The sequence below is a fragment of the Gallus gallus genome, chromosome 10 (assembly GCF_016699485.2).
Source record: "Gallus gallus isolate bGalGal1 chromosome 10, bGalGal1.mat.broiler.GRCg7b, whole genome shotgun sequence".
Lineage (NCBI taxonomy): Eukaryota > Metazoa > Chordata > Aves > Galliformes > Phasianidae > Gallus > Gallus gallus.
Genome location: NC_052541.1, coordinates 9314183 through 9340129, shown reverse-complemented (window position 1 = coordinate 9340129; position 25947 = coordinate 9314183). Strand labels below are relative to the sequence as shown.

General features: G+C 36.9%; 3 protein-coding genes across 8 annotated transcripts in view; 1 reads left to right on the top strand and 2 right to left on the bottom strand.

Annotated features, from left to right (window-relative positions):
* The window catches only part of SEMA6D (semaphorin 6D), a 604413-nt gene extending 603045 nt beyond the window's left edge, over window positions 1–1368 (bottom strand). The window contains exon 1 of the mRNA XM_046899132.1: window positions 1336–1368. The gene's annotated coding sequence lies outside the window, so the exon portion shown is untranslated. The remainder of the gene's footprint in view (window positions 1–1335) is intronic.
* A 136-nt stretch (window positions 1369–1504) lies between these two features.
* The window catches only part of DMXL2 (Dmx like 2), a 50277-nt gene continuing 25834 nt past the window's right edge, over window positions 1505–25947 (top strand). For 4 of the 6 annotated variants that reach the window (XM_040706499.2, XM_040706498.2, XM_003641847.6 and 1 more), the window contains exons 1-17: window positions 1505–1633; window positions 8040–8165; window positions 9790–9861; window positions 10508–10586; window positions 11218–11371; window positions 12064–12130; window positions 13928–14106; window positions 14819–15002; window positions 15991–16165; window positions 17047–17283; window positions 18456–18733; window positions 18914–19610; window positions 20822–20943; window positions 22012–22101; window positions 23982–24099; window positions 24803–24922; window positions 25321–25548. In XM_040706499.2, coding sequence (XP_040562433.1) covers window positions 1547–1633; window positions 8040–8165; window positions 9790–9861; window positions 10508–10586; window positions 11218–11371; window positions 12064–12130; window positions 13928–14106; window positions 14819–15002; window positions 15991–16165; window positions 17047–17283; window positions 18456–18733; window positions 18914–19610; window positions 20822–20943; window positions 22012–22101; window positions 23982–24099; window positions 24803–24922; window positions 25321–25548 — 3013 coding nt within the window. In that variant the 5' untranslated portion in view covers window positions 1505–1546. Of the gene's footprint in view, window positions 2287–8039; window positions 8166–9789; window positions 9862–10507; window positions 10587–11217; window positions 11372–12063; window positions 12131–13927; window positions 14107–14818; window positions 15003–15990; window positions 16166–17046; window positions 17284–18455; window positions 18734–18913; window positions 19611–20821; window positions 20944–22011; window positions 22102–23981; window positions 24100–24802; window positions 24923–25320; window positions 25549–25947 lie in introns of those variants that run through there. The other 2 variants (XM_040706500.2, XM_040706501.1) reach the window with 2 other exon arrangements.
* LOC124417113 (translation initiation factor IF-2-like) lies at window positions 1597–5419 on the bottom strand. The gene is made up of 2 exons (XM_046899144.1): window positions 4356–5419; window positions 1597–1888 (listed from the first exon to the last, which is right to left on the bottom strand). The coding sequence occupies exons 1-2, from the start codon at window positions 4397–4399 to the stop codon at window positions 1597–1599; spliced, it is 336 nt and encodes a 111-aa protein (XP_046755100.1). The 5' UTR covers window positions 4400–5419.

Genomic DNA, 25947 nt, shown 5'->3' with positions numbered 1-25947 from the left:
TCCCACACAATTTAATATCATGGCCCCCTCTGCTAACTATCTGTTCAAAAGCTACATATTTTTTCCACTGTTAGCTGGATAACGTTCCATCAGTTTCAAAAGTACACTGGTTTTACCTCTAAGTCCTGCTGCATTCGTCTGAAATATCTTATCAAAATAAAATCAGTTGTAAGTTAGCATACATTTAATGTGGAAGATCAACCATAAACATTATGGAATGGTGGCAGCGGAAGCATTCCATAGTAGTTGCACACTGTTGTAGTTACTCCGTAGTAGTTGCATATGTAACCCGTGAAGATTAAAATGGCTTCCTCTCCTTCTCATCCCAGTTTGAAACACCAGGCCCTTTGGAAAGGGATTGCCATTAAGTAGCATGGGAATAGATCCAACCTCATGAGTGTTTATTTTCCACTGAAAGGCAACTTGCCGGAATCAGAGAATCACCACGGTTGGAAAAGACCTCCAAGCCCACCTAACCCACTTACCAGCAGTATTTCTTTACCAAACCACATCCCTCAGTGCAACATTTAAACGGCTCCTGAACACCTCCAGGGACGGTGACTCCGCCACCACGCGGTCCCCGCTGAGGTAAAACCGCCATCAGCTCACAGACGGAGCTCTGTGCCCCCCGTCACCACCGGCACAACCGCAGAACCGTGCCGACAGAGCGCCAAACACCGAGGGATGTTCCTTGGATGATGACGCAGTGCATACAGAGTAGTTTTATTCCCTTCAGAGTTTGGAACCCCTCCCAACCAACGCCCGGCACTCGGCCTTTTGCACACCTGTGAGGCAGACACGTTTACCGGGCTCCAGCGCTGCGCAGCCCTCACACACGCAGCTGCCGAAGCCTCACGGCGTTCTTAGCGAGGTTGCAACTATGTTTACAAAGCAAGGCAGCTGCCCACACACCTCGTGGAGTTGATTCAGTATCAACCGGCGGTAGCGCTCTCACCACGACGAGGGGATGGTTACGAGCCAGGAACACCCGCTTCTCGCTAGCGCAAAGCGGTCCCTTCGGCTCACGAAGGGGGCGAGGAGTTTCCCTCGCGCTGCCCGCTCCCGAGGCGGCACTCCGCACAGCAGCCCCCGCTCTCTCTCTCCTTCCCGCCCCCGCGAGGCGCTCTGCTGCAGACTCACCCGAAGGCAGCAGCGGAGCGCTCCGCACCCTCCCGCCACACCCAGCCCGCTGCGCTCCCCCCTGCGCCGCATTCAGGTGCCCCGCGCGACGGTGCGCGCGCCTCCCACCCCCCTCAAGTCCCATCCATCTGCCCGCAGGCGCGCGCACAAGGGCTGTCCCAACGGCTGCCGCTCGTGCTCCTGCGCGCGCCTCACCTGATCCAGGCGCTGCCCAGCGCGTGCGCCGCCTCTCCCCCCCCCCCCGTCAGCCCCCCCGGCTTTCCCGACTCCCTCCCTCGCGCGCGCGCGCGCTCGCGGTGGTGGCAGCGGCGGGCAGGGCCCGTGCGGGAGCGCGGCGCCATCCGGGTCTCGTTTTCTCGTCGCCGGCGTAGGCGGCGGCGGCGCCGTCCCCGGGCGAGCGGTCGCGATGCATCTCCACCAGGTGCTCACCGGCGCCGTCAACCCCGGGGACAACTGCTACTCGGTGGGCAGCGTCGAGGACATCCCCTTCACGGTGAGCGGGGGGAGGGCCTTTCGTAGGCCCGGGGGACGCCGTGGGAGGGGCCGGAGGGGATTAACCTGCCGGGGCGGCCTGCGGGTCACGGCCGTGCGAGGGCGGCGGGCGGAGGAGGGGCGCGCCGAGCCGTGCGGCGGTGCGGGCCGGGAGCTGCGCGCCCCCCTCTCTGCGGGGGCGGTTCGGTCAGGCGGTGCGCGGCTGGGGGGGGCCGCCCGCTGCTGCTGAGACACGGCTTGGTCCGTCTGGTGCTCCCTTTAAGGAGGGAAAGAGAGACGTTAAGTAAATTTCAGGAGTCTGGCAACTTGCGTAATAAACGCGTTCATCTCCCACGGGCCGTTTGTTTTTTTGTCAATGGTCACGTCCGTTTCCCATCCTTCGCTCACGGTGCGCCGGCCGGATTGTAGCGAGCCATCAGCTGCAGCGCCCGGCACGCCGCATCCCGGCAGTGCGCGTTGGCTGTGGATACATTGTCTCGCTACGTTCCCTGCTAACGTCTGCAAGACATTAACAACGAACGGAATAGATGTAGAGACGCAGAGCGTCATTCCTTGCCCAAGACAACCATCAGCTGACTTGCCCAGCATTTAAAGCCTGCTTCAGGTTAACGCAGATGTCTAATTCTGGTAGCTGAAATTCATAAGGAATAAAAGGTGCCATCTTTCTCTTCCTTTCCTTGTCTTGCTGCTGTGCAGCCATGCTGATATTACAGGGCCTCTTCTGGTATTTACACAATAATACGGTCACAGTCATATTCAAACGTGTTTCCTTTTGCTGTAACAATCTGAAAAGTCTATGCTATGAAAGACAGCTTTGTGCTATTTCTCATGATAGTTTTAACATCATCAAAAATGAATAACGATATAAATTACAGCTCACTTAAGACTTTTCCAAGAACAATTTCTGTTTTCTTTTTTTGTTGTAGTTAATCGTATTTTGTTATTCTATCAAAAAAAAAAAAAAAAATTCTTTTAGTAGCATGTTTTAACTATAGAGCTGCACGTAACTGACCTCACTTACTCATCTGGCTACTATGTCCAAGAAGGAACTGTTAAAGAAGGAACTACAGGGATGGGTATGACAATGAATGCACTTCCTGGACGTCCACAGCTGTAACTTTCCTCTTTGCTTTTCCTCCCTCCTCTGTTTTTGATGTAGGCTTTAGAATTCCAGGCCAGTTTGGCTGGAGCTCAGATGATCCATTCTGCCTAATAAGTGTGTTTGTTTAGGGCTTTAGGTGAATGGTACCTAGTTATTCTGAGCATAAGGAAGGGAAAATAAATAATTTTGCTATTAAACTTTTTTAATTTGCTAAAAAGAAATAGTTATTAGTGACTCCATTAAGTGAAACAAATCCAAAGAAATAGGTGCTAGGACTGCACAGTTAGTAGTTTTTTTGTTGCTTATGTTTTAGTACTAAGCGACAGCTTTCTTTCTGTCATTCTGGTAGTAATTCAGCACACTATCCAACTTGCTGTGAGCAGGGCTTCGTTTTCTCCTTTCAGCAGTTACCACTAACCATGTTTCACAAAGGAGTGTACAGAAGTTACAGGTGGTCAAATTGCTATGCAAAGAGGTCTTACAACATGCACACCCCAACTAACCAGAGAAGGTATTCATTATCTGAACCTGCAGAGTAACTTGCAGACAGTATGTTTTTTAAAGGTTGTAAACTACCTCCATTTTTCAAACCATGTTTGGTTTCACTTAGCTTAGCACAGTGTCCTACTGTATCAGAGCCTAAGCCTGGTACTCCTGCATTCAATTAGAGCTTTGACATTGCTCATTTCAGTGGGCTCAGATCTCGAGCAAACATTGGCAAACCACAGCTTATTAGCTGCTTGTGGATCCTTGCATTCTGGCAGTTTTGCAAATCCATTTAATTTTCTCTTTAAAGTCACCAGTGACATTGGAAATGGGGGTTGGCAGGTATTCCTTGTGGGTGGTTTTGCTGCACTGGTTTCATTCAGTGACAGCTTACAACTCTGTTTATCTAAGGCCTCTGCACTGCTGACCCATTACAGTCTCTCAACATGTTATTTTCCATCTTTCCTTTTTGCTGGGCTTGGCTTACCAGCTCTCCATTCCTTCCATCAGGCTGTGCAGATGATTAGTCTACTGCCACGAATTCTGTGGCCATTGTTCTTCTGGCAGGAGAGATCTGTGCTGACACAAAGGATCTCCTTGAAGATGTTGTCAGCTGAGTCCTTCAGAAGGAACTACTGTTAAATATTATAACTATGATGGTGCTTTCCTATTCTTTGTCGGTGTAGTGGGGCTTCCTGTTAAGCCCCCTTAAGGAATGAAAGAAGAAATCAAAAAAGAGGATCTGATTGAAACATGTTCTGTTCTAGTATAAGCATGATAATATATAGAGATAATTAGAAATGTTTCATAAAAGTAATCAAGTGGGAAGCTTGTATTTGGACAGTACAAGGTGATATGTAGAAATACCTTTTGGTACAGGAAAGTATACTGATCTCTTCTGTTCTGAAAAATGTGGAGACTGTAAATGTGAAAAAGTGAACACGTCAATTGTCACCCCTTCACGTCACCCCTTCAAATGAGGGTGTGCCCTTTCTCAAAAGTGCTGATATATTATACTACTGAAGTTTTATAGCAAATGTACTCCTAAAGAACTTCAGGAAACAAGAGACATTCTCAAAATAAATATCAACACTAAGAAAATGACCTCAAAGAACCTGGAGCTGCAGGCTGATACCTGTAGGGACAGTGCTCTGGCTGAGGTCTCCCATGGACTGACATAGGACACTTCGGTGCAGTGCCACACGTAGGCAAGGAGGAGAAACAGAAGAAAGAATAGTAAGATTTCACTTAGGAAACAGATCTCTGTGTCTTGATGATACTTTAAGAAAAAAGAACCTTCTTCTGTAGAACACCCTTTTGCTTAATAACCACCTTTTTAGTTAATTTCATAAAAATGCTAAATGTTAAAATTAACCAGCAAAATGTTCTTTTGTTGCAATATTAACAACTGGAAGAGGAGAAACTAAAACATTTTAAAGAACAATATGGTAAATTCTCTTCCTTCACAGGGCAGACAGACATACACATGCATTAACACTTTTCTGATTTGTCCATTGTCAACTATACACACACACAGGCATACATGTTTAACAACAGTGAGCATAATTGAAGCTGAGAAGTCTTTTCCTTTCTCTGTGTTATTTCTGAGGCACGTCTATATGTCTTTCAAGTCAAATTATCAATACCAACAATGAAAAAAATAAGGTACTTACAGAGTTTAAGATCTTATTTTAAGTGGACCAATGCCTTTTTTTTTTTTTCTTAATGTATCAAACAGCATTTTAAATTGTGTCCCTTAGTTTGTTGGTATTAGTAATTATGAGGCAGACAGCTGGACAAAAAACTGAATGTGAATCTTTGTTTTAATTGCTTACCCTTTGAAGTAGGAGATTCAACTGCTGGTGAATATTAGAACTGTGAATAAAATATTGGAACTCCAGGACCTACTTTTGTTTTCCTGTCTTCCTGTGGGCATTCATAGCACAGTCTCCATCTTCTTCACCCTATTTGTGAATGTTTGCTGAGCTGTCCAGCTTTCCACACCACTCATGGAGTTTGTTTTGCAACAAAATCCAATATGAGAAGTTGAGCAACAATAAAGCAGAAAGATCTTCTGTTCAGTGCCAGAAGTTATTTCAGTATCTCAAGTCTCTCTCACTCCCACTTTCTGGAAATAATTATATTCAACTTCTGTAGTAATTTGTTCCTTCCCAGACTGGGTGTAATAATGCATGGCCTAGTCATAAAGGAGCTTAAGGTATTTTCTTACACAGATAATCTCCCTCTAACCACCTTTTAGCAGTTGGTTCCCCCCTCCTTCCTGCTTGCAGTATACTGATACCTCAGTATCAGTTCCTCAGAGCTTCCCAGAACAACAGCTGTAGGTTTGAGGACTCAGAAAGAGAACGCTGCATTACTTCATTTTTGTGCCAAGGCCTTGGAAATATTTCAGTCTAGGCTTTGTGTACCCAGTTCTAATTTTCACATGCAACTACATAGTTGCAAGACTACTTTGGACATTTAGTTGCTGCATCTACAGGTGTATTTTCATGTTCAGATAGGTATTTTAGCAAGGGGATCACATTATACGAGACCATATCAAAAGCTTGTATTTAGAGCAGTGACAGTAGTACTCACAAAACCAGGTGTTTGCAAGCAACATAGTTATTGACCCTAACTATCTTCAGATTGTAAAATCCATAAACATATTCTCAGTTAATGACTGTGCTGGTAGGCATCCTCTGGACCAAGAAATTGTAGATGCTTAAAAAAAAAAAATAGAGAGGAACCTGGAATAATCATTTCATTAATAGTTTCTTTCCAAGGGCATGCATAGCCACTTACTTTAAATACTGTGGAAGCAGAAAGGTCATTTATAGAAACAATGATTTTCTAGGCTTCAGGAAAACCAATAGCAAAACATTTTATCACAGTTCTACTTCTCAAGTCTTGGCATTTTTCTTTGTCTATTTGCCAGTTCTCAAGCTGGGAGACATAATATTCTCAGATGAAATCCCACAATCCTTTCCCTTAGAAACAACCATCCAGAATTCCACAAGTCTGCAGAGCCACGTGTTGGGATTCTTTAGCAGGCCCAACTGTTCAACAGCTGGAGGAGCAAATTTCTTCAGAGCTGTGACTGAAAAGAATAAAAGCTAAATCTTTTCTGTATTGCAAACAACACAAGGTTTGGGGGAAATGTTAGCACAAGAAAAGTTCAGAGGTCTGTAAATCAGACAGAAATTAACATGAGGTAGATTAAAAAATTCTACGGTAATTTAGTAATTATAGCGACAGAAGCAAGGGGCATGTTAAACTGACAAAGTGATTTTATAGCAGCTGGAACTGACTGCTGAGAACAGACACGTTCCTGCTTCATTCAACTGCTGTAAAATTTTGGTCTACTGTATTACAATCAGTGGAAAACATCCTTTAAGGAAAGAGGCGTCCTACTATGATTATTTACTTTAAAACAGCTTGCTAGTAGATTAATGAAAGAAAGGGATTTCTGTGCTTGAATGTGGGACTTCAGTGCAACAGATCATCCGGAGCAATTATGGGGTTTAGAGTATTCCAGTGCACAAGGACAGGTGAAAGGTTGCCAGACATACGTATTTATTCTGCCAAAAAAAAAGTGCTGCAAGATATCATTGTACTATAAATTATTCTTACGTTGTTTATATTGTAGTTTGTTATCTCTGAGATACAACATATCCAAGACAAATCGTTGTTTTGCAGTATGCAAAAAATAAAATAATGCAGTAACAAGCATTATTTTAAAACCCAGAGAAATACAGAAATGGGTTCCTAGTGGAAAAGCAACATTTGATATTCTTTTTAAAGGGGGTAGAACGGTGACCTCAGGATGAATTTAAGGATCTTCTACCTAAATCCAGTATAGTTTTTTTAAGTGAAAGAACACAGACTTGAAGTTTTAGAGTAAGTTTTCTTACTGTTTCTTTTCATCAGGATTTAAACGTGGGAAAATTTAAGGTGTGCTTTCCTATTTCATTTTGAAATCAGCTCTGTCTCATTGCTTCTGCCTTTGGAACTTTATGACACCAGGAAAAAAAAAAGGAATATAACCCATGTAACTTTAAAATTCAAGAAGAGTACAATTGTTCCTGTATTAAATAGGCTTTCACTGATATTCAGGAGCAACACCATTATATGTCAGAAACACCTTTAGGCTCTGCTTTCTTTTTTGGCAGGAAAGTCTAACGTGGAAATTAGCAATGTGGTCACTGCAGGCAAACAGAATTTTCCTCTGTTTCCCAAGATGCTGGAGAGAAGACTAAAAATATGCATGTCTTCTAATCAGGGAGGTTTTTTTTTTCCTAACAGTAGAATAAACATTTTTAGTATAATACCGTCAACATCTGATATTTGGCATTATTTATCAATGTATATTATACTCCGCTGTCCAATAACTTCAAAAGCATAGAACTGTAAAGCAAGACAGTATTATTGTATTGCACTTAGTGCACAGTCAAACCTCAATATGTTCACATCTGCTTATAGAAGGACTTAACCATCCCCAACTGTAAATTCTTCAGACGTTGGCATTGTCTGCTCAAATTCCTTTTCCCTCCTGATAATCATTCCTAATCTGAAAGGCAGAGTGACTCCTAGGAGCTGACTTGTACTTGCTGATTATCCTGCTGTTGCTACCAAGTTGATGAGGAATGAACTCTCTACATAGCAACATAAGTTCCACTACTTGTTTAAATTGAGATTTTTACATTTTTCATAAGCATAATTCTAGTAATGATGTAGTTGACTTCTTAAATGATTTAGTTGCTTGCGTGTTTGTTTCTTAATAAATTTTAATTTGTGTTTCTTTTAAAAATCATTTCAGGCATATGGTTCTGGTTGTGACATTGTTATTCTGGCAAATGACTTTGAATGTGTACAAATTATTCCTGGTGCTAAACATGGAAACATTCAGGTCAGTTGTGTGGAGTGCTCCCAGCAACAAGGCAGGGTAAGGATTTTTTATTATTATTTTTCATTTTTATATAGGCCTAAAGAAAAAGAACACTCAATTAAACACAAACTACTAATGCTATTACTGAGTTAATTAAATGACAAAGATTTTTACTGATCTGTGATTTTCAGCACAATTCGGAGGATTGTTTTAATACAGTTCATTTTTGAAAATTGTACGTTGTGGTGCAGGGAGAAGGCAGGACTTATACTGTAACAATGGATTTTATACCTTTCCAACACGTGCAATAACAAACCTCTCAAAATGTGGAAAGATATATTAGTTGCAGTATAGTAACGGTATTAAAATTCCTGCTTCTGTTATTCCCATTATTTTCTGCTTGTGTACAGCAAAACCTGGCAGGGATAAATAATTTATGTATACATGCATGGGTGTGTGTGTGTGTGTCCTGAAGAATAATAAATTAAAGGTTCTTTGTTTTTTCAGAAAAGCTCAAGTCACATTTACAGTGTTTCAAAGTGCTGCAATATGAGCTGTCATAACCGTGCGGCCCTCTACTTGGCTATTTGGCTTTATTTTTAATCCCCACACAATGCTAAACAGACAGTCTAGATTGCTAAGAAAGAAAACTTACTATGAAGTACTGTAAAGCACTGAGCACAAATTTTGCTTATCAGTTGTATTTGCCTACCACTGTTACCAATTCAGGCAAATTTTAGCTGTAAAGGCACTTCAGCCATGCAGGCCCAGTGGGAAGAGAATCTTGCACAGGTGGCTTCTGCAAGACCACTGTGAACCTCTGCAGGGTTCTGCATTCAGAACTCTGAACTCAAAGTCCATTCTTTTTTGGTTTGGTGTTTTTTTTTTAATTTTCTCCCCACCATGTGAAGAGGAAGTAAGATTTCATAAGAAATGCGGTGAAACTTTTACTTCATTTCTGTGTCGAAGAGAATGGGAGGAACTTTAAACAGTTGTTCTTTTAAAAATCTTTTATACAAGACAGTTAAATGACTGTCAAAAGTACTTATAAGTATTTGAGTATTGGGAGTATTACTAGATAAATTCCTAATAAAGGCCATTGTGTACATGGAGATTTCTGTAAAACAAGCAGATGAAGGAAATTGAGTGGTACAAGAACTTCAGTTACTCCATTACTATCTGTCATCCCTGACAATGTATTTAGCTATTCAAAATGGAATCAAATTTCTTCCCCTTTTCTAGTAGTTATTATTTAGTGGTACAAAATGGAACATGGGGTCACACTGAGACCCAGACACTAATAATTAATTCATTAGTTAGTTGTAAAGTAGAGAAAACGAGCAGAAGTAGTAAGGTGTCAACTTTCCCTTATGCATTAACAGTAGTTGCCTTAGAATTATATATTAGACCTGATTGACAGTGTTCATTTAATTGAATAAGATATCTTCCATATTTACAGTTAAAATCTTAAAGATGGGCTAGTTCAAAGGTATGCATTTCTGATCTGCCTATAGAAAGTATTTGTATAATACTCTGAATAGCATTAGTATTCATTTTACTTGTTGAATGTCTGTACATTAAAGTAGTACAGTGGAAATTCTTTAGATTCTTTCCTAGATTGTGGAGCAGTTAGGTTTCTCTCCTAACTTTATATCTTGAGTCTTTGGTTTTTTTTTTCCAGATTGCAGCGTCATATGGAAATGCTGTTTGCATTTTTGAACCACTTGGTATAAATTCTCATAAAAGAAATAGTGTAAGTATATATTTCATGATTGTAATTCATTCTAGGTTCTGAAGGAAAAGTATGTCTGTCAGTTAATAAATTGGCACACAAAAGACTAATGGATGCACATTTCACAACATCCATAGTATCGGATAATAATAATAAAAGATAAAATAATAATGGATGAGAAGGATCTTCCACTGTACGAACAGAACTGGGGATTGCAGTGTTCTCAAGTTCACAACAAGATTTGATGCAAGGGTGACATAGTAGTCAGTTCATATTTCTTTAAATTGACATGTCAGGTCCATAACACAGAAATAGGACTTGGACTTGTAGATGTGTATCCAAGCTAGTTTAAACAGCACGGTCATGGCCGAGCATCAGGTGTTAACTGTGTTCACAAGTGGGTTTTGCGATCTGTTGCATCTATACTGCCATTCCTTATGCTGTTATAAATGTGTGATGTAACTAGTTTATAGCAATCTGCACTCATTTGTATGTGATGCGACTCTGTGATGTGTTTAATTTGTATAAAACAACTGGAATTATTCAAGCTAGATTCCACAGTCTACCACTGGGTCCTGAATTTGTTTGTAACAACTTAGCGAGAAGTAAATACAAATGCCATTGCTGTTGATGTTAAAATTAATTTTTACTCTTTTTTAAACTGCAGCAGCTAAAGTGTCAGTGGCTTAAAACAGGGCAGTTTTTTCTCAGTTCTATGACTTACAACCTGGCTTGGGATCCTCAAGGTAATGTGAAATTTATGATGCATTTGTTTAATGTTTGTAGTTAGAAAACTTGAACATAAATTATTTTTATTGAAATAAAGTGGGAGCATGAATACAGACATTTTAGATGGTCCATTCTTGGCAAGGTAGCATCAGATAAAATGCTTTTGTGAAGATGCTATGCCAAGTATTTGAGTGCTTTATGTAAGATCTTAGTTTGGGAATCACAGTGTTAAGTTGATAACTGCCTTAAATTACCACTAATAATCATTTAAATATATTGCTGACTTATAATAAAACTCTACCAGGAGAGAGATATCGATAAGATATCTAACAGTGTGCATTATCTGAGACATTAATGGCTGTTTAGCATCTTCAAAGGTCATTATTAAAAACTATCTGTCATTCAAAGTCATCTTAAAAACATTAAAATCCTAACAATTTTTCTTGAAAGGCATTATAAATTCAAAATGTTTTGATAAAAAACAGATGTATAATATGATTGAATACTCTTTCATATTTAAAATGCACTTTATAAAGGTGAATGTTCAACCTGTTCTTAACTATTTTCATCAAAATATGATGACAGACATTGAACATCATTATGCATGTATCAGTTTGGTTTCACATCTTCAATATTATTCACATTCAGGTAACAGGCTGCTGACAGCAACTGACTATTTGCAACTGTGGGCCCCACCATCTAGTGACATTCTAGAAGAAGATGAAGATGATCCTGACAATCCGATGAAAGATGATAAAGTTCTCCCAGTTCTGAATGACTGGAAATGTGTCTGGCAGTGCAAGTGAGTGAGACAGTTCTCATTTTAAGACGGATTGCAATGCCAACTCATATATGAACCCTATCTTCTCTCCAAAAATGTACTTTAAAATACACTTTTAAATAAGCTTAAAATACCATAAAATTCAAACAATGGAAGTTACTCCAAAAAAAAATAACTCCTTTTTTCAAGTGACCTTCAGTCACCCGATATCCATATCAAAGGCTTAACTATAGCCCTGGCAATATGTGTAAATTGTCCCTGTCTTCTCATCCTTTGAAAGTAGTGCTGAGATATTGGATGTGACAGAGGAGCAGCAGCAAGCAGACATGCAATGCTGATCAAGATGAGAGCTGTTTGATGCCTTCCTATCAATTGTCTTGGCCTCTGGGAGTAGAAAAGCAAGTGGAACAAACTTCACTTCCATGACCTCATTAGATCTAGCCTAGGCTTATCATACTTAAAACAACTGATTTTTTTAATGTGCTGTTTTTCTCTAAAGAAAACTATATGAAAATACTAAATACCATGTTTTCTCGTAGCAAATACTTCTTATGCTTCTGCTCTATCTAAAGTATGCTTAAAACGACAACTATAAAATACAGTTTAATTAAATAATGCACACTAACACTGAATTAACTAAATACACATGGAGTAATACTGTAGAATAAATAGAATTTACTTACATTTTAAAACTTTACTCTTGTGTTCTTTAGGACTGCAGTATCAGTACATTTGATGGCATGGTCTCCTGATGGTGAATACTTTGCAACAGCTGGGAAGGTAAGAACTACAAAAACAACAACAAACTAGATAAGTTCTTCAGTTGTGTTTCTTTGTTTGACAGAGGAAAATAAGTAATACAGAATGGTCCTATAGCCATGGATTCTACTGTAGTCTGAGCTAAATAATCATCTCCTGTATAATGCTCTATTTTCATGTAATTCCATGAATTTCAAAATAAATCCGATTTAGCTGTTTACTGTTACTGAATACTTCAGAACTGACCTGAAAATACAGTGACAGTAATACAGACTCTGTTATATTTTAGATAAAGTTTACTAAGATGAACTTTCAGATATGCTGAAACAATTTTTTCATCCTTTATGTGAAATAAATAGGATAAATATTAGATCATGATGAAAAACTTATGCATTTAAGCAAATGTAATATGCATATCAGTGTGCAAATTAGAAAAGATTTTCTGTTTACAGTGAAGTCTGGGTTTGGTTATCAGTTCTTAACTTCTAATTCCATTTGTCATATTTTTTATCAAATTGCTATTCAAACTAAGTTTTCAACTAATAATTCTCTTTAATATTACCCTCTCATTCGAGCTTTGAGAGTCTAGATAGTTGGGCATTTGTTGCTTGTGCTTAATGTTGGTTAAATGATAGGAGAATTTTAGAAACCTTTACCTTCTTAGACTTATTAATGAGGACAACGGAATCACAAGCTGTCATTACTTTATGACTAAAAACCTAGTAACGACACCTTAAAAATATTACATTTCAAGTCATTGTAGTTAGAAAAATACCAAAACTTTTGCTTAGTTCCATGCTTCTGTTTTCCATGAATTTAGTTTTATATAGTTAAGAACTTGACTAAGTGTGTGAGGCAGATGGTTCCAGTAGTTATTTCCTGCTTGTAGGACAGATCCTTCACAATTTTCATCATAATTTTTAACAGTGCTGTCTCTCAAACTTCCTTCTTGCAGAGCCTGGTCAGATACTGCTTTTTACATGTTTGACAGGAAATAAATAAGAGCTCCCAGAGATTTGTAATTTATTTGTTTACTCTGTATCTACACTCCATTTCCAGTCCTGAAATCCAAGGATGTATTGCGCTGACATATACAGTGTATTGTGGTCATACTAGTAATGTTGCCTTTAGTTCACATCAGTGTAGTCATACTCCAGTCCCATTATCAACATTTGGGCTATTGCTGTGTCAGCATTTCACTTTTGTTTCCATTAACTAGATCAGTAGTACCCAGCCATTCAAATTGGAAAGGCAGCACATGTTCTGCTAGTGGAGGGAAGGGTTGTATTGTGCAGCCACTCGTCATTCATGTGCCTATACTCAGCAGTGCTTCCCACAAAAATCAGGCTTCCTGTGCATGGGAACCCCCAGGGACTTACAGCACAAATTTTCTTAAGGGAGAAATTGACTGGTAATGAGTTTAGTATTGCGCTGTGAGTGGCAGCTTGTTTCGGCTTTCATTTTTGCAGAGGAATGGATCTGGGATTTACGCACACATATGTAGTATGCAGAAAATGCAAAGAGAACTGTGAGGAATGTAGGGGGACAAATGGACTGCAAGAAAAATTACTTCTGGGAGTGGTGTGTCCCAGCAGAATATTTCTTCAGTCCTGCATGCAATTCATTCCAGGGTGACTGTCAATGAAATTTCTGGTCTCAGGAATGGATTGTCTGCAAAACTGCAAATAGTTCTGGGGCATAGATTGAGTATTCATGAAAGGTACTGAACAGCAGTCTCATACCATTTTAGTATTTTCTTTTTGTGACTTTTTTCACTTATAGCTAGCTAATCCCATGTTATTTTGCTGCTTTACCTAGGATGATTGCCTCTTAAAGGTTTGGTATCCTATAACTGGTTGGAAGTCATCTCTTCTGCCCCAAGAGAATGAAGAGAAGAAGAAATGCTCAGGGGTTGCCAACTTCTCATTTGCCTATTTAGCTCATCCTCGAGCAGTGACAGGATTTTCATGGCGTAATATTAGCAAGTACATGCCCAGGTTTGAAAGATTTAATTTTTAAAACAACCAACAAACCAGCAAGCAAATATTTGACCAAATTGTGGTTTTTTGTATTGTTTTGTTTTTTAATGCGCTGCTTAAAGTTTGGCCATGAGAACATGGTTCGATTTCGCTGCTTATAGGTTGAAGAAATTGAACATATCCAGCATATATGAAGACATCCATTCCTTACTACAACAATTATAGTCATGCTAATAGGAGAGGCATATTCTAAAATATGGTCTGAGCTTCTCAAGTTCTGCCAGACGTTGTGACATTGGAAATAAAACTTTTCTTTAAACAGTTAGCACTAAGTTTTTTTTCTGAATTTTGTTGTATATGCTGCTGTTTAATTTCAATTAATTAAAAATGCTTCACTTTTCAGGATTTAGTAAAAATGTATGTATGCTTCGCATTGTCCAGCAAAACAGTAATTCACGCAGTTCCATAACTGCAGTTTTCTAGTAACTGTTGCATTTATCAAATAATAACCACTCCATGTTCACATGCACTTCTGCTAATAATTTATGAGTTTATCTGTCAGCATGTTGAAAATCACTACTGTTATAAAACCTTTAGTTGAGGAAGAGGAAGAAATTTGGATGAAGTAATGATGACTGCTAAATACTTGTATAATGTCCTGATTTTTGTTGTGTCTTTATTCACAATTTAACTATATTGGGTAATATTTTTTTGATATGTTTCTCTTTAGGGGTTTAGTCTGCAATGTGTTACTCACGTCATGTCTCGATGGCATCTGTCGACTGTGGGCAGAGACACTGTTACCAGAAGATACTCTTCTGGGTGAGCAGATATGTGAAACTAGCACTTCCAGCATTAGCAGCACCATTTCTCAATCTGGAAAGCACAAAGACAGAATACAGCATGCACTAGAGGTACAATACTTGTCAATTTTGTATTTCAGGATTGTTAAAACTTGTAAACGTTTACTAGAAAATTTAAAGTGTAGAACTCTAAGATTGTGTATTTTTTTATTTTTATAAGCGTAACAGAATAGTCTGAATTATTTATAGAAGCATATTATTAATTACGGAAGAAATAAGAGATTTGTAGTTCTGCATCTAAACTACGTTCTTAAATTTCAGTCTACTTTTTCCGTAGCTAACTAGACGTGTTGAGAAGAGACCATGACTAATATGGAATAGTAAGATGGTTTCATTTTGACTGGGTCTGAAAGTCTGTAGTTAAAAAAAACAGTAGAGGCAGTAGATACACTCTTAATTCTTTAATCATCTGAGTTGATAATTGCATTTCCAAAATTATAGAAATGTCAGGCTCTAAGTTTCAGTGGCAGTCATACACAGTATACTATGTTTACAGGAAAAGAAAACCTGTCAGTGTGAAAACAAAACCAAACAAAAACACCACTCATTCGTAGAATATAACAATCAGGTGAAGTTCTTACTCCTTATATATCATAACTACAACACACAGAGAGGGGTGGAACCAACTACATTTTAGGCTACTGAATAAGCTGCACTCTCTACGTACTCTCACTAATTTTTACTTGCATAAAAATAATTCATTATAAAATTGCTTTACAACTGTTTCTGCTTTTAGCCTGTAATAAACTTTTTTTATGAATGTTACGCAAAATAGTTGGATTTTTTTTTTCTTTTTTTGTCTTTGGAGCAGATAATGTAAGGGCTTTTCAGGAGACTGCAAAAAGAACTTCAGTCTTCAGTCAGAACTGATACGCATGAGCTTTATTAATCTCTTTTGAAATCTAGTTCAAGTAATCTTGAAATTAGTCTTCATTTGTTAGGGGGAAGGAAATTTTAAAACTTTAGGTTATACATAAATATTTATTTATATCTTAATTTTTTTAGTGTTTCTTAAATTGTTTTTTTCTAACTGTACCAGACAATTCACCACTTGAAAAATATGAGAAAAGGACAAAGGAGATCTTCCGTTCTTGTTACCCACACAGATGTATTGCCAGATCAGCAGGGTACTCATGAAGTTCAGCGTCACATTTCACATCACGCAAATGCACTCGGTCACTTCCACATAGCAGCAAGCATCAACCCTAATACAGGTAAAACGCAACCATTTATCAAATTGTTAATAATATAATTGCACAAAATGGAAAAAATAAATAGAGGGGTCTGAGGTCCATGTTCTTTGTTATGCATCTTTGAATACAAGGAATTCATAGGAAGAATATTATTTCATAACCCCCCCTTTTTTTTTTTTTGCATAGAATTTTGTAAATAAATTGGTCTGAATATTTTAATTAGTTTTTCTTTTTCTCCCAAAAATCAGACTGACAGAATAGTTGTGGTTGAAAGAGACCTTGGAGAAAATCTTGTCCAATGCCCCTATTTAAGCAGGGTCACATATAGCCAGTTGCCCAAAACTTTCAGCATTTTAAAAATCAAAATTAAATTTATTTTTGCATATCAGAAGGTAAAAGAAACTTCACAACCTAAATTTCAAGTCTGCTTAGTGCTCAGTTGTTGGGTTTGGGGAGGCAACAGTATGTGATGAATGAAGTATTTTAACTACAGATATACAGAATGAGGAAAAGTTGTACAATATTTTTTAGGATGAAACTACTTTGTTTTTTGTAGAAGAAAAAGATTAAAGGTACTACTTTACCTAAAGTCTGTAGGTGAAGTGGCAACACTGCAAGTTATGAAACTGAGCAATTAGAACTAGTAAATACCATTTACTATTCTCATCACAATCGATTTCTTTGTTACTTCATTGATGTTAAACTGTATTTTTATTGTTTTTAATACATACATAGAAACTTGATCTGAATCTTACTTTTCCTAAACTTACAGGCACAAATTATGTTCTACCAAAAATGAGTTAAATGTTCAATCAAGAAATCTGTGTTTGTATTATATAAGTGTATATACATTTATATAGATTTAAGACACAGCTTTTTGATTTATTTACATCTGTCCACAGATATTCCATCCGTTTTGGCTGGAACAGCTTTTAATATAGATGAAAGCAACGGAGGCTTCGTTGTTCACTGGTTGAATAACAAGGAATTTAACTTTACATCATCTATTGAAGTATTTATGCAGCATCTAAGAAAACTTTCCGAACAACAACTAGAAGAAGATTTTGATGATGTTGAGGTTGAAGAGAAAGAAGAAATAGAAGAAAAAGAGAGAGGTTTGCGCATGAAATTAGATCATGGTTAGTAGTCTTGAGATCTATAGCACAATAATTATTTTGAAACACATTTATTTAGTGCAGTAATTAATGCAAATATTTAGCACAAGAATCAGAAGTGATAATATTTTCTTACTAACCTAAAATAAATAGATATAGCTACAATTTTGCCTCCTCTAATAATTAGGTGGCATGAAAAACTTAATGAAATATCCCCTTGTTGGAAGGCAATAATGATTTATACAGTGAAAAAGAAAGGTTGCTTTGTTTTTCATATCTGTTTTGGAAATACTTCATAGTTAGGAAATTAAGACTAAGACTCGCTCTTGATTTACCTTACAGTCGGACTGTCAGTAATGAAGCATGAATTGATGGTAAGAAGGGTTAGATATTGTTCCATTTGAATGAAACTGCGCTCTGTCCAGTGTGAGCTTTGCATCTTAAACCTTACAGCATCCAGTCATCCCAGCTGTAGCTGTTCACAAAGGAAAAGAGGGACATATTGTGAAATTAATTTTGGAATACCTGTCCTGCTGGAAAGACTTTACATTGCTGAGAGAACGTCAGTTTTCCAGAATATGTATTCCCTCAATTTTATTAAAGATTACAAACCCTATTTATTTAAAATTCCAAAAACTTATCTTCCCTTGTCTCCTCAAAGTTAAGAATAAAGAATTATCTAACAACAGGTAATAATAGAAACTTTTCTGCTTAAACAAGTAAGAGTTAATAATGAGGGTAAACTAATAATGAAATATTGTCATTTATAATTCTTGGGTTCTTAAAATAAAGTTTAATGCAATTTATTGTGTCATAATTCTGACCGTACATGCAATAGATACTACTTCATCAATGATAATAACCCACATATTTCATGATAACTTTTTAAACAGAAATAAATATACTAAATGTGGAACCAGCATTAATACTAAATATCTGTTTTTATGTAATTCAGCAGAATAATCTTAGACAGCATAAGACTCTTAAGTATCTCAATTTTGATGATTGTATTCATTATTACTAATTAGGAAAAACAAGTTGAGTGTTGTACAGACGTAATTTCTACCCTCAGTTTGCATGAATGTTCTTATGAGGTAGTGCTGTCAACAGAATTAAAAATATTTTGTTGTTTGGAATAGAAACTATGGTAGGAAAATACTTCAAAATGGATAAAGCACATTTCTTTTCTGTTGCAGACTTGTCTATAGATAGAGAATCAGAGACAGGGACTGGTACAGGCTCTTCAGAACGTGATGATGGAGAACGAGAGGGAAGCCCCAAAACATCTCTACGAGGAAGCCTACGGATGCCTCTTCCAACAGTTTTGTTAGATCGGAAAATTGAGTTGCTGCTAACTGAATGGAACAGAAATCCAGATATGCTTTTTACTATTCACCCTGTCGATGGTACCTTTTTGCTGTGGCATGTGAAGTATTTAGATGAATACACTCCAGGCATCTTTCGCCAAGTTCAGGTGTTGTATATTTGAATTTGGTGTATTATTCATGATCCTAATGAAGTCATTGTGTTCCTGCTAATTAAATCTGGTCATCAGAAGGAACTTACTGATAAGCACTTCCTGTGACAACTAACATTTATTTGGACTTGCACTGAGTTGTTATATTCTAATTTTTTTTTTTTTTTTCCCTTCCAGGTTTCATTTTCTTCTAGGATTCCTGTTGCATTTCCATCAGGAGATGCTAGTTCCCTTAGCAAAAATATTATGATGTATGCTTGCCCTGTCTTATTAAAAGATACCAGTAATGCTGTACATCAGAAGACAATGGACTTTTTGGATAAAACTCTAGAGAATAGAGGACCAGGCTTTGCCCAGAGCAGTACAAACATGAATATAATTTCTCCCATAGTAATGATGATTTCCAAGCATATAGATGGCTCTCTAAATCAGTGGGCAGTTACTTTTGCTGATAAATCAGCTTTCACTACTGTGCTAACTGTATCACATAAATTTAGGTACTGTGGTCACCGTTTTCATCTTAATGATCTAGCTTGCCATTCTGTTTTACCATTACTGTTAACATCTTCTCATCATAACGCTCTGTTAACTCCGGAATCAGACACTTCTCACAGCTCTGACAGAATAAACAGAGTAATGGATCCTAGTAAACATCTGAAAGGTTCTTCTCGGCAACAACTTAAAAATGCAGCAACTCGTACATTTCATGACCCAAATGCAATCTATAGTGAGCTGATTCTGTGGCGTGTAGACCCAATAGGACCTTTGTCATACACTGGAGGAGTGTCTGAGTTGGCCCGAATTAACTCTCTTCATACTTCCGCTTTCTCCAACGTAGCCTGGCTCCCCACACTTATTCCCAGCTATTGCCTTGGTAAGTACTCCTACCATGATCCCATGTAGAATTAACACTGGTAGCTGTAGAATTTATTTGTTAAAATAAATTACTGTTATATTTGGAGTATATTACTTCTCAGCAATTTCCTTGTATTGTGCCAATGGGCATTCTTACTCCATTTGAGGCTAAGCTACTTCAAAATAGCATAGTTCATGTGCGCTAAGAGTTTGTAGTTACTATGGATCAGCTGATATGCATCAACTTCTTTGTTAGAGTTAATAATCACTGTCACAACAGGACAAGGTGATCCCACTGCTCAGTGGGTTAGGCAGCTTTAAATCAACTACACTTATTTTACAAAACTGCAAACACTATTTTTTCAGAGGTCAGGGGATGTACAAGCTCAGATGCAATGCCCTGGGGGAAATTTTTGTATAAAATTTTGGTGCTCTCTGTTACAGTTAAGAAAATAGTTGCTAGAAATGTTAATCTACTCTGCCACTTAGATACTTATTTTTCATTATAAAGATGCAGTTGGAATAGTGGTTGTCTTTGTGGACAGTACTAAAAAATGTAAATTGTGAATGTAACGTTATTCAAGTTTAAACTAATAATGCTAGGATACGTTATTACAGTAAGGCCAGACTGACCTTTGCAATTCTTAAATGGGTGTCAAAGGCACTGAACAACCTCAATAATACTAAATATGTTTAATAAATGCATAACTCTTTTTATTATTTAAAAAAAAAACGCCTTTTATCACATGGTAAAGGTCTTCACTGTCTCAGTCCTGCAAAGCTGCTGTTCTGAACAGTTTACCTTAGACTACTTTAAATCATCTCCAATAACCTAGGGAAGCTAGAGTTCCAAGCACCTCCTCAGAGATTCTCTTTGACAGTGAAGAGAACATAATCATTTTAAGGAATGGCAGTATTAGACAAACTAACTTTTTTTTTTTTTTTTTTTTTTTTGCATTTATGAACAATATTTACATACAAAAGTGAATCTTATTGAAATTATTCAACTTTTATGAGGAGTTTTGGTTAAATAAATGAGCAGAAACTTATTTTGAAGTTTAAATATTGGTGTTTTAATCCACATAATTTCTTGGGTTTGTTTCACCTCAGTATTTTATAACAATTATTGTTAAAAACATTCAGATATTGTGAAGTGGAATATAAATGACTACCTGAGGCTATTTGATGCCCATTTTTTCTTTAACTCTACAATTTCTTTTTTTCTACTAGGTACATACTGCAACTCTGCTAGCGCTTGTTTTGTTGCATCTGATGGCAAAAACCTGAGGCTCTATCAAGCAGTTGTAGATGCAAGAAAGCTTCTGGATGAGCTATCTGACCCAGAATCATCTGTAAGTTTTATGTAGTGATGGCTTGAAATGTTAAAAATAAAAGTAATTAAGGTAACTTTTTTTTCCCTCCAGTGGTTTGTTTTCATTTATTTCTGTGTATCAAGTTTTGTGCTGTTGTATATATAATGTCTTAACTTTTAGTTTGTATAATTACATATGTTTTGCAAACGTCTATAAACATTACCAGACAGCAATTTTATATATTACTACTAAAAATGGCTCAACTAAAATAAGATTTCCCTAACAGGGAAATTTTAGCAACAGAGAGAAGGAAAAATGGGATTTCTTTCTTTGTCTTCTCAGAAGAGGGGAGTCAGGAGCAGCTAGGCAAGTGAAGAGGGAAGAGCAAGACATATATGCACACACTTAAGTGTATGTGAGGAAGTACAGAAATGTTGATATAGAAGGGAATCAGGGCAAGTTATTGTTAATGGTAGCAATGACTCTCATATTTTTTGTTCTTTTATCTTTCTTTCCTATGACTTCAAGCAAAGGCAAACTGCCCTTCTAATTGTTACTGAATAAACAAGCACATCTTTCCTGTTTCCATATTTCTGTTATTTTATAAGCTATCCTGCAAAAATATTGGCTGTCAGTATTCCGATCAGTCTGACCAGGCTGTTAGAGGAGCAATGAATGTGAATGCTTCAGCAACAACCTAGAGTGCATTCAGTTTATATATAATCTGTATTGATTGTTTTTTTTTTAATTTCAGTGTTGTGACAAAACCTGAAGCTTTAAACAAAAGTGAAATAGTATATTTGGGTTCTTTGTGGTACAGATACTGAATTACGTTATTATGAAAGGATAAATCTTAAAATAAACAACATTTTCTTTCCATATAAATTGGTATGTTATCCCTGTGAATAGTTTCAGACTCAAAAAGTGTGACTGCTCTGATAAGCACTTTATTCATAACTGCCAAAACGAAAACAGGAAGAAGCCTAAGAAGCCTATTAACTATTGATGGCAACAATGAAAAAAAACCAAACAATCATTTTATTGTAAATGATTTCCTTTGTCTGAAGGAAAGAATCTATTAACTCATCTCATTTTGCTTTGTTTCAGAAACTTATCGGGGAAGTGTTTAACATTGTGAGCCAACAATCTACTGCTCGACCTGGATGCATTATTGAACTTGATGCAATAACTAACAAAGTAAATAAATAATTAATTATTTAGGATATCATATAAAGGTGTTTAATAGCTTTGTATGCTAATTAACCTTATCTTTCCAAAAGACACGAAAGAAATGGCATTTCTCTATGTGATAATGATAGTGATGAATTTCCATGAATGTTGAGATACCTTTCAGGACCTTTCAGAACACTTTCAAGAGACAGCTTTTAGCTGCTTGCATCTCAAAGCCCATTGCCATAGAGTGTAACAATATTTTCTAGGTATTAATCTTGTTTAAAATAAACTTGACCGAAGACTGGTTTACCCCCATCATGATTTAAAGGAAAAAAATAACGATCACTTTCAGAAACTCAGCATAACAAAAGGACAAACAACAGCAACATCAAAAGATAAAAACTAGAACTTAAGTCTTCCAAAATGTAGGAATCGTAACTTTGAATGACAGAGTTGTTACTCACAGAAGTTACTGTGCTGGTTTCTTTAGGCAGCAGCCTGTGACAATATTTTTTTTTTTTTTTAATTTATGTTTTACTTAGACATAATAGGTATCTTTGACAAATATAAATAAACATTCCCCTATTCTTCAATCTTTCTTTCTCTATTCTTCTGTGTCTTTTAAGTATTAATCACATGGGATCTTCAATTCAGGCTTACAAAATATTTTTCTAAATTTTTTGTCAATTTTTTAATGAAATGACGTGGAGTACAGGGAATGGCTGTAAACCATCATTACGATATAAGAAACAGTATTCCTCAAGATCGGTGTTGAAAGACAATATCAAGACATCCTGGTTATCTTTAAAGTTTTCTGTTTCTTTTGGCTCCTTAGCTTCTAACCTCCTTACCACATGAGCAGTATAAAGATTAACTAGCATTCTTGGATCTTACCAACACCTACAGAAATAGTAAATAGGATGATTAGGTTTTTATTCGTCACTTTCCTATTTTTAAAAACTGAATGTAGACGTCGGTACATCTATTCAGGAGAAATGTGAGGCTGGAACTAGGAAAAGTTTTAGAATTGAAAAGGCAGCAACAAGCTCTGGAGAGAGAGGTCCTCATCACCTATGACAAGACACTGAATCCAGTTTTCTTAGAGAGCATCCTGATCACAATGGTGACTGTAGACTTTCGCATAATACAGATGTTGTGTAACCTCTCACTACCTCCTTTGTTCCCAGCCATTGTTGTAATGGCATCTGATGAAGCTCTAAGAAATACACCTTTTATACTGAGTCACTTAGCTCTTGCTAATTTCATCCTGGTAGGATTTTAAAAATACCTGTTTGTAGGAAGATGGCATTCCATAGTTCTCTGGAAAAAGAAGATATTCAGGAATGTGAAAATTTGCCATCAGTGTTTTGGGGGACACATTTTCTTTGTCCGCGGGAAATGATTTCAGTCCCAGCAGCCTCCCTTGTAGAGGGGTGGAGGTACTGCAAAGAACTCTCTTGCTGTCAGGAACAACAGCTATTGAGATACAAGAGGAGGAGTATCTGAGGTTCCTTCCCTGTTTTAGCAGATTTCATAATTCATTGCAGTCATCTTCCCACTGCAGAGGAGTAGTAGAAGTCTAAGATATTTTCCTATTCACATATTCAACATCTAAAGAAATAAAGATCATCTTTAAATAGTTGCAGCAAAAATATTATTACAGAATTAGTCTAGTATGGCAGATCTCAGTAAAATCGTTTGAATATGCAAACAATAGGTTCTAGAAAACACTAGTTTCAACATAGAGATGAAAATGTTTTGTCATTCTAATAGAAAATAGATCTTTTCATCTTTATAAAGTGATCCCTCCCTTATTATCAATAGTCAGATTATACAAAATAACTATTTTAGTACAAAATGTTGTTAAACTATTCTGAAAGCATTACTACTGCTCAATGTTTCAGTGTGGCTCAAATACTCAATTGCTTCATGTCTTTCAAGAAGACTTCATTTTGGGATACAAACCACAAAAGGAAGATGTGGAAGAGAAGGAAACAGAGATATTTTTCCAGCCGTCACAAGGTATAGCATAAAAGTAACTACTATGAAGTAGGTACCAAAACTGTTCTTGAACAGTACTGAAATTTAGCAGGCACATACTAGATTCAATTTTAAGGAGAATCTGTTGAATTCAGTGAAATGTGTGACTGAAGTTGCTTTATATAAATCACTGCCTACATGGTAACAGTATTAAATTATTCTATTTGTTTAGAGTAAAATATTTTAACTTGAATGACAAGGTCCATTTTTCAAAATGCTGTATCTTTTAAAATGCATACAAAGTAGAACAGAAGTATATTTCCTGAATTAATATGTACTTACAAGTGATAAGATGAACATATCTATCTTTCTAGTTAATCCTATAGAAATTAACCGGGAATTTAGTACTAGATTTAAAAGTTTAAACAAAAAAGGTAGGAAGCAGGCTTGTAGGGAAAAGAGCTTTTACAATATAGCAAAGTAGTTCAAATTGACTGAGAAGGCAAATACATTTAATAAATCAGATTTGTCACGAATACTCAGGCTGGCTGTAAGTTAGTCTATCCATTTTACTAATGCTTCTATAAATCTGAGCAAACATAATACTGATTTAAATGTTATTACTAGTATTTAGCATTTTGTAATCAATTTCAAGGAGGAAAAATCTTTTTTTGTATCAGTTTTTTTTCTTATCAGTTGTTGAATGTAAACTTCCTGATAGTTCATTAATGTTTTTAAATTACAGGATATCGTCCACCGCCTTTTTCAGAGAAGTTCTACTTGGTAGTAATTGAAAAAGATAGCACTGGCTGTTCTGTTCTTCAGATGTGGCATCTTCATCTCAAATCTGTGCAGGCCTGCTTAGGTGAGTATTTTCTTATAGATCAGTGTTTATTTTAAATATCATGACATGTCATGAATTTAAAGCTTGCCGTTTTAGGAGCAATAGGAATAAGGTTCCATGCAAACATTGGCTGTGTTCTATACTACTGACAATATAAAAATATGTTGAAATGATCATTGAATTCTTTATTTTAAACTGTCAGTATTTCAGAATGTTATGAATGTCTTAAAATGAGTATTGGTCATAGCATAAAATTATTTGCAATAAAACTAAAGCAGCCAACACATGATATAATTATTTTCTGCATAATTGAAGCACATCTAAGAAAAAGTTTTGTTATAGCATATTCATGCTTTGTCCTAACATATAAACTGGGTTTTTTTTTTAACTGTTTTCAATGACTTTTTATTTCAATATAGCAAAACCAACTGAAACTACTTTATCGGAGAATAAGCTTAGCATACCTGAACAGAAGACTGCAGATTCTTCTCCAGATTTATCACCTGGCGTGAGTCCCATTCCACGATCTTCATCAATTGCTAATCTTCAGACTGCTAGTAAACTCATTCTGAGCTCCAGACTTGTGTATAGCCAACCACTGGATCTTCCTGTTGGTGTAGAAGTAATAAGAGCAACTCCTTCAGCAGGTAAATTTAACATTTTTTCCTAATTGATCTACTGATTTACCACTTGGTTTACAGGATAGTAACCCTAATCCTACCACTCTCTTGATTAAATGATACAGGGAACATAGAACTATCTTCTTCAAGATATTTTTAAGTACCATTGTGCTCCCCTTAGGTTTCATTTCAGAAGGCTACACAAGCCTAATCTTCAACTCATCTTATTAAGGCTTTGTATTCCTCTCATTATTCTTGCAATCATTTTCTACATTAGTTCAGTTAAATTTAATCTTCTTTGAGTAGTGCTGGAACTGGCAAATGATTAGTAACGTCCAAGCTGCTAACACTGGTATTGGTCTTAAAACATTTGTTTTCATCTAACTCCAAATTAGAAAAATAATACCAGACTGAAAAGTGCTTTGT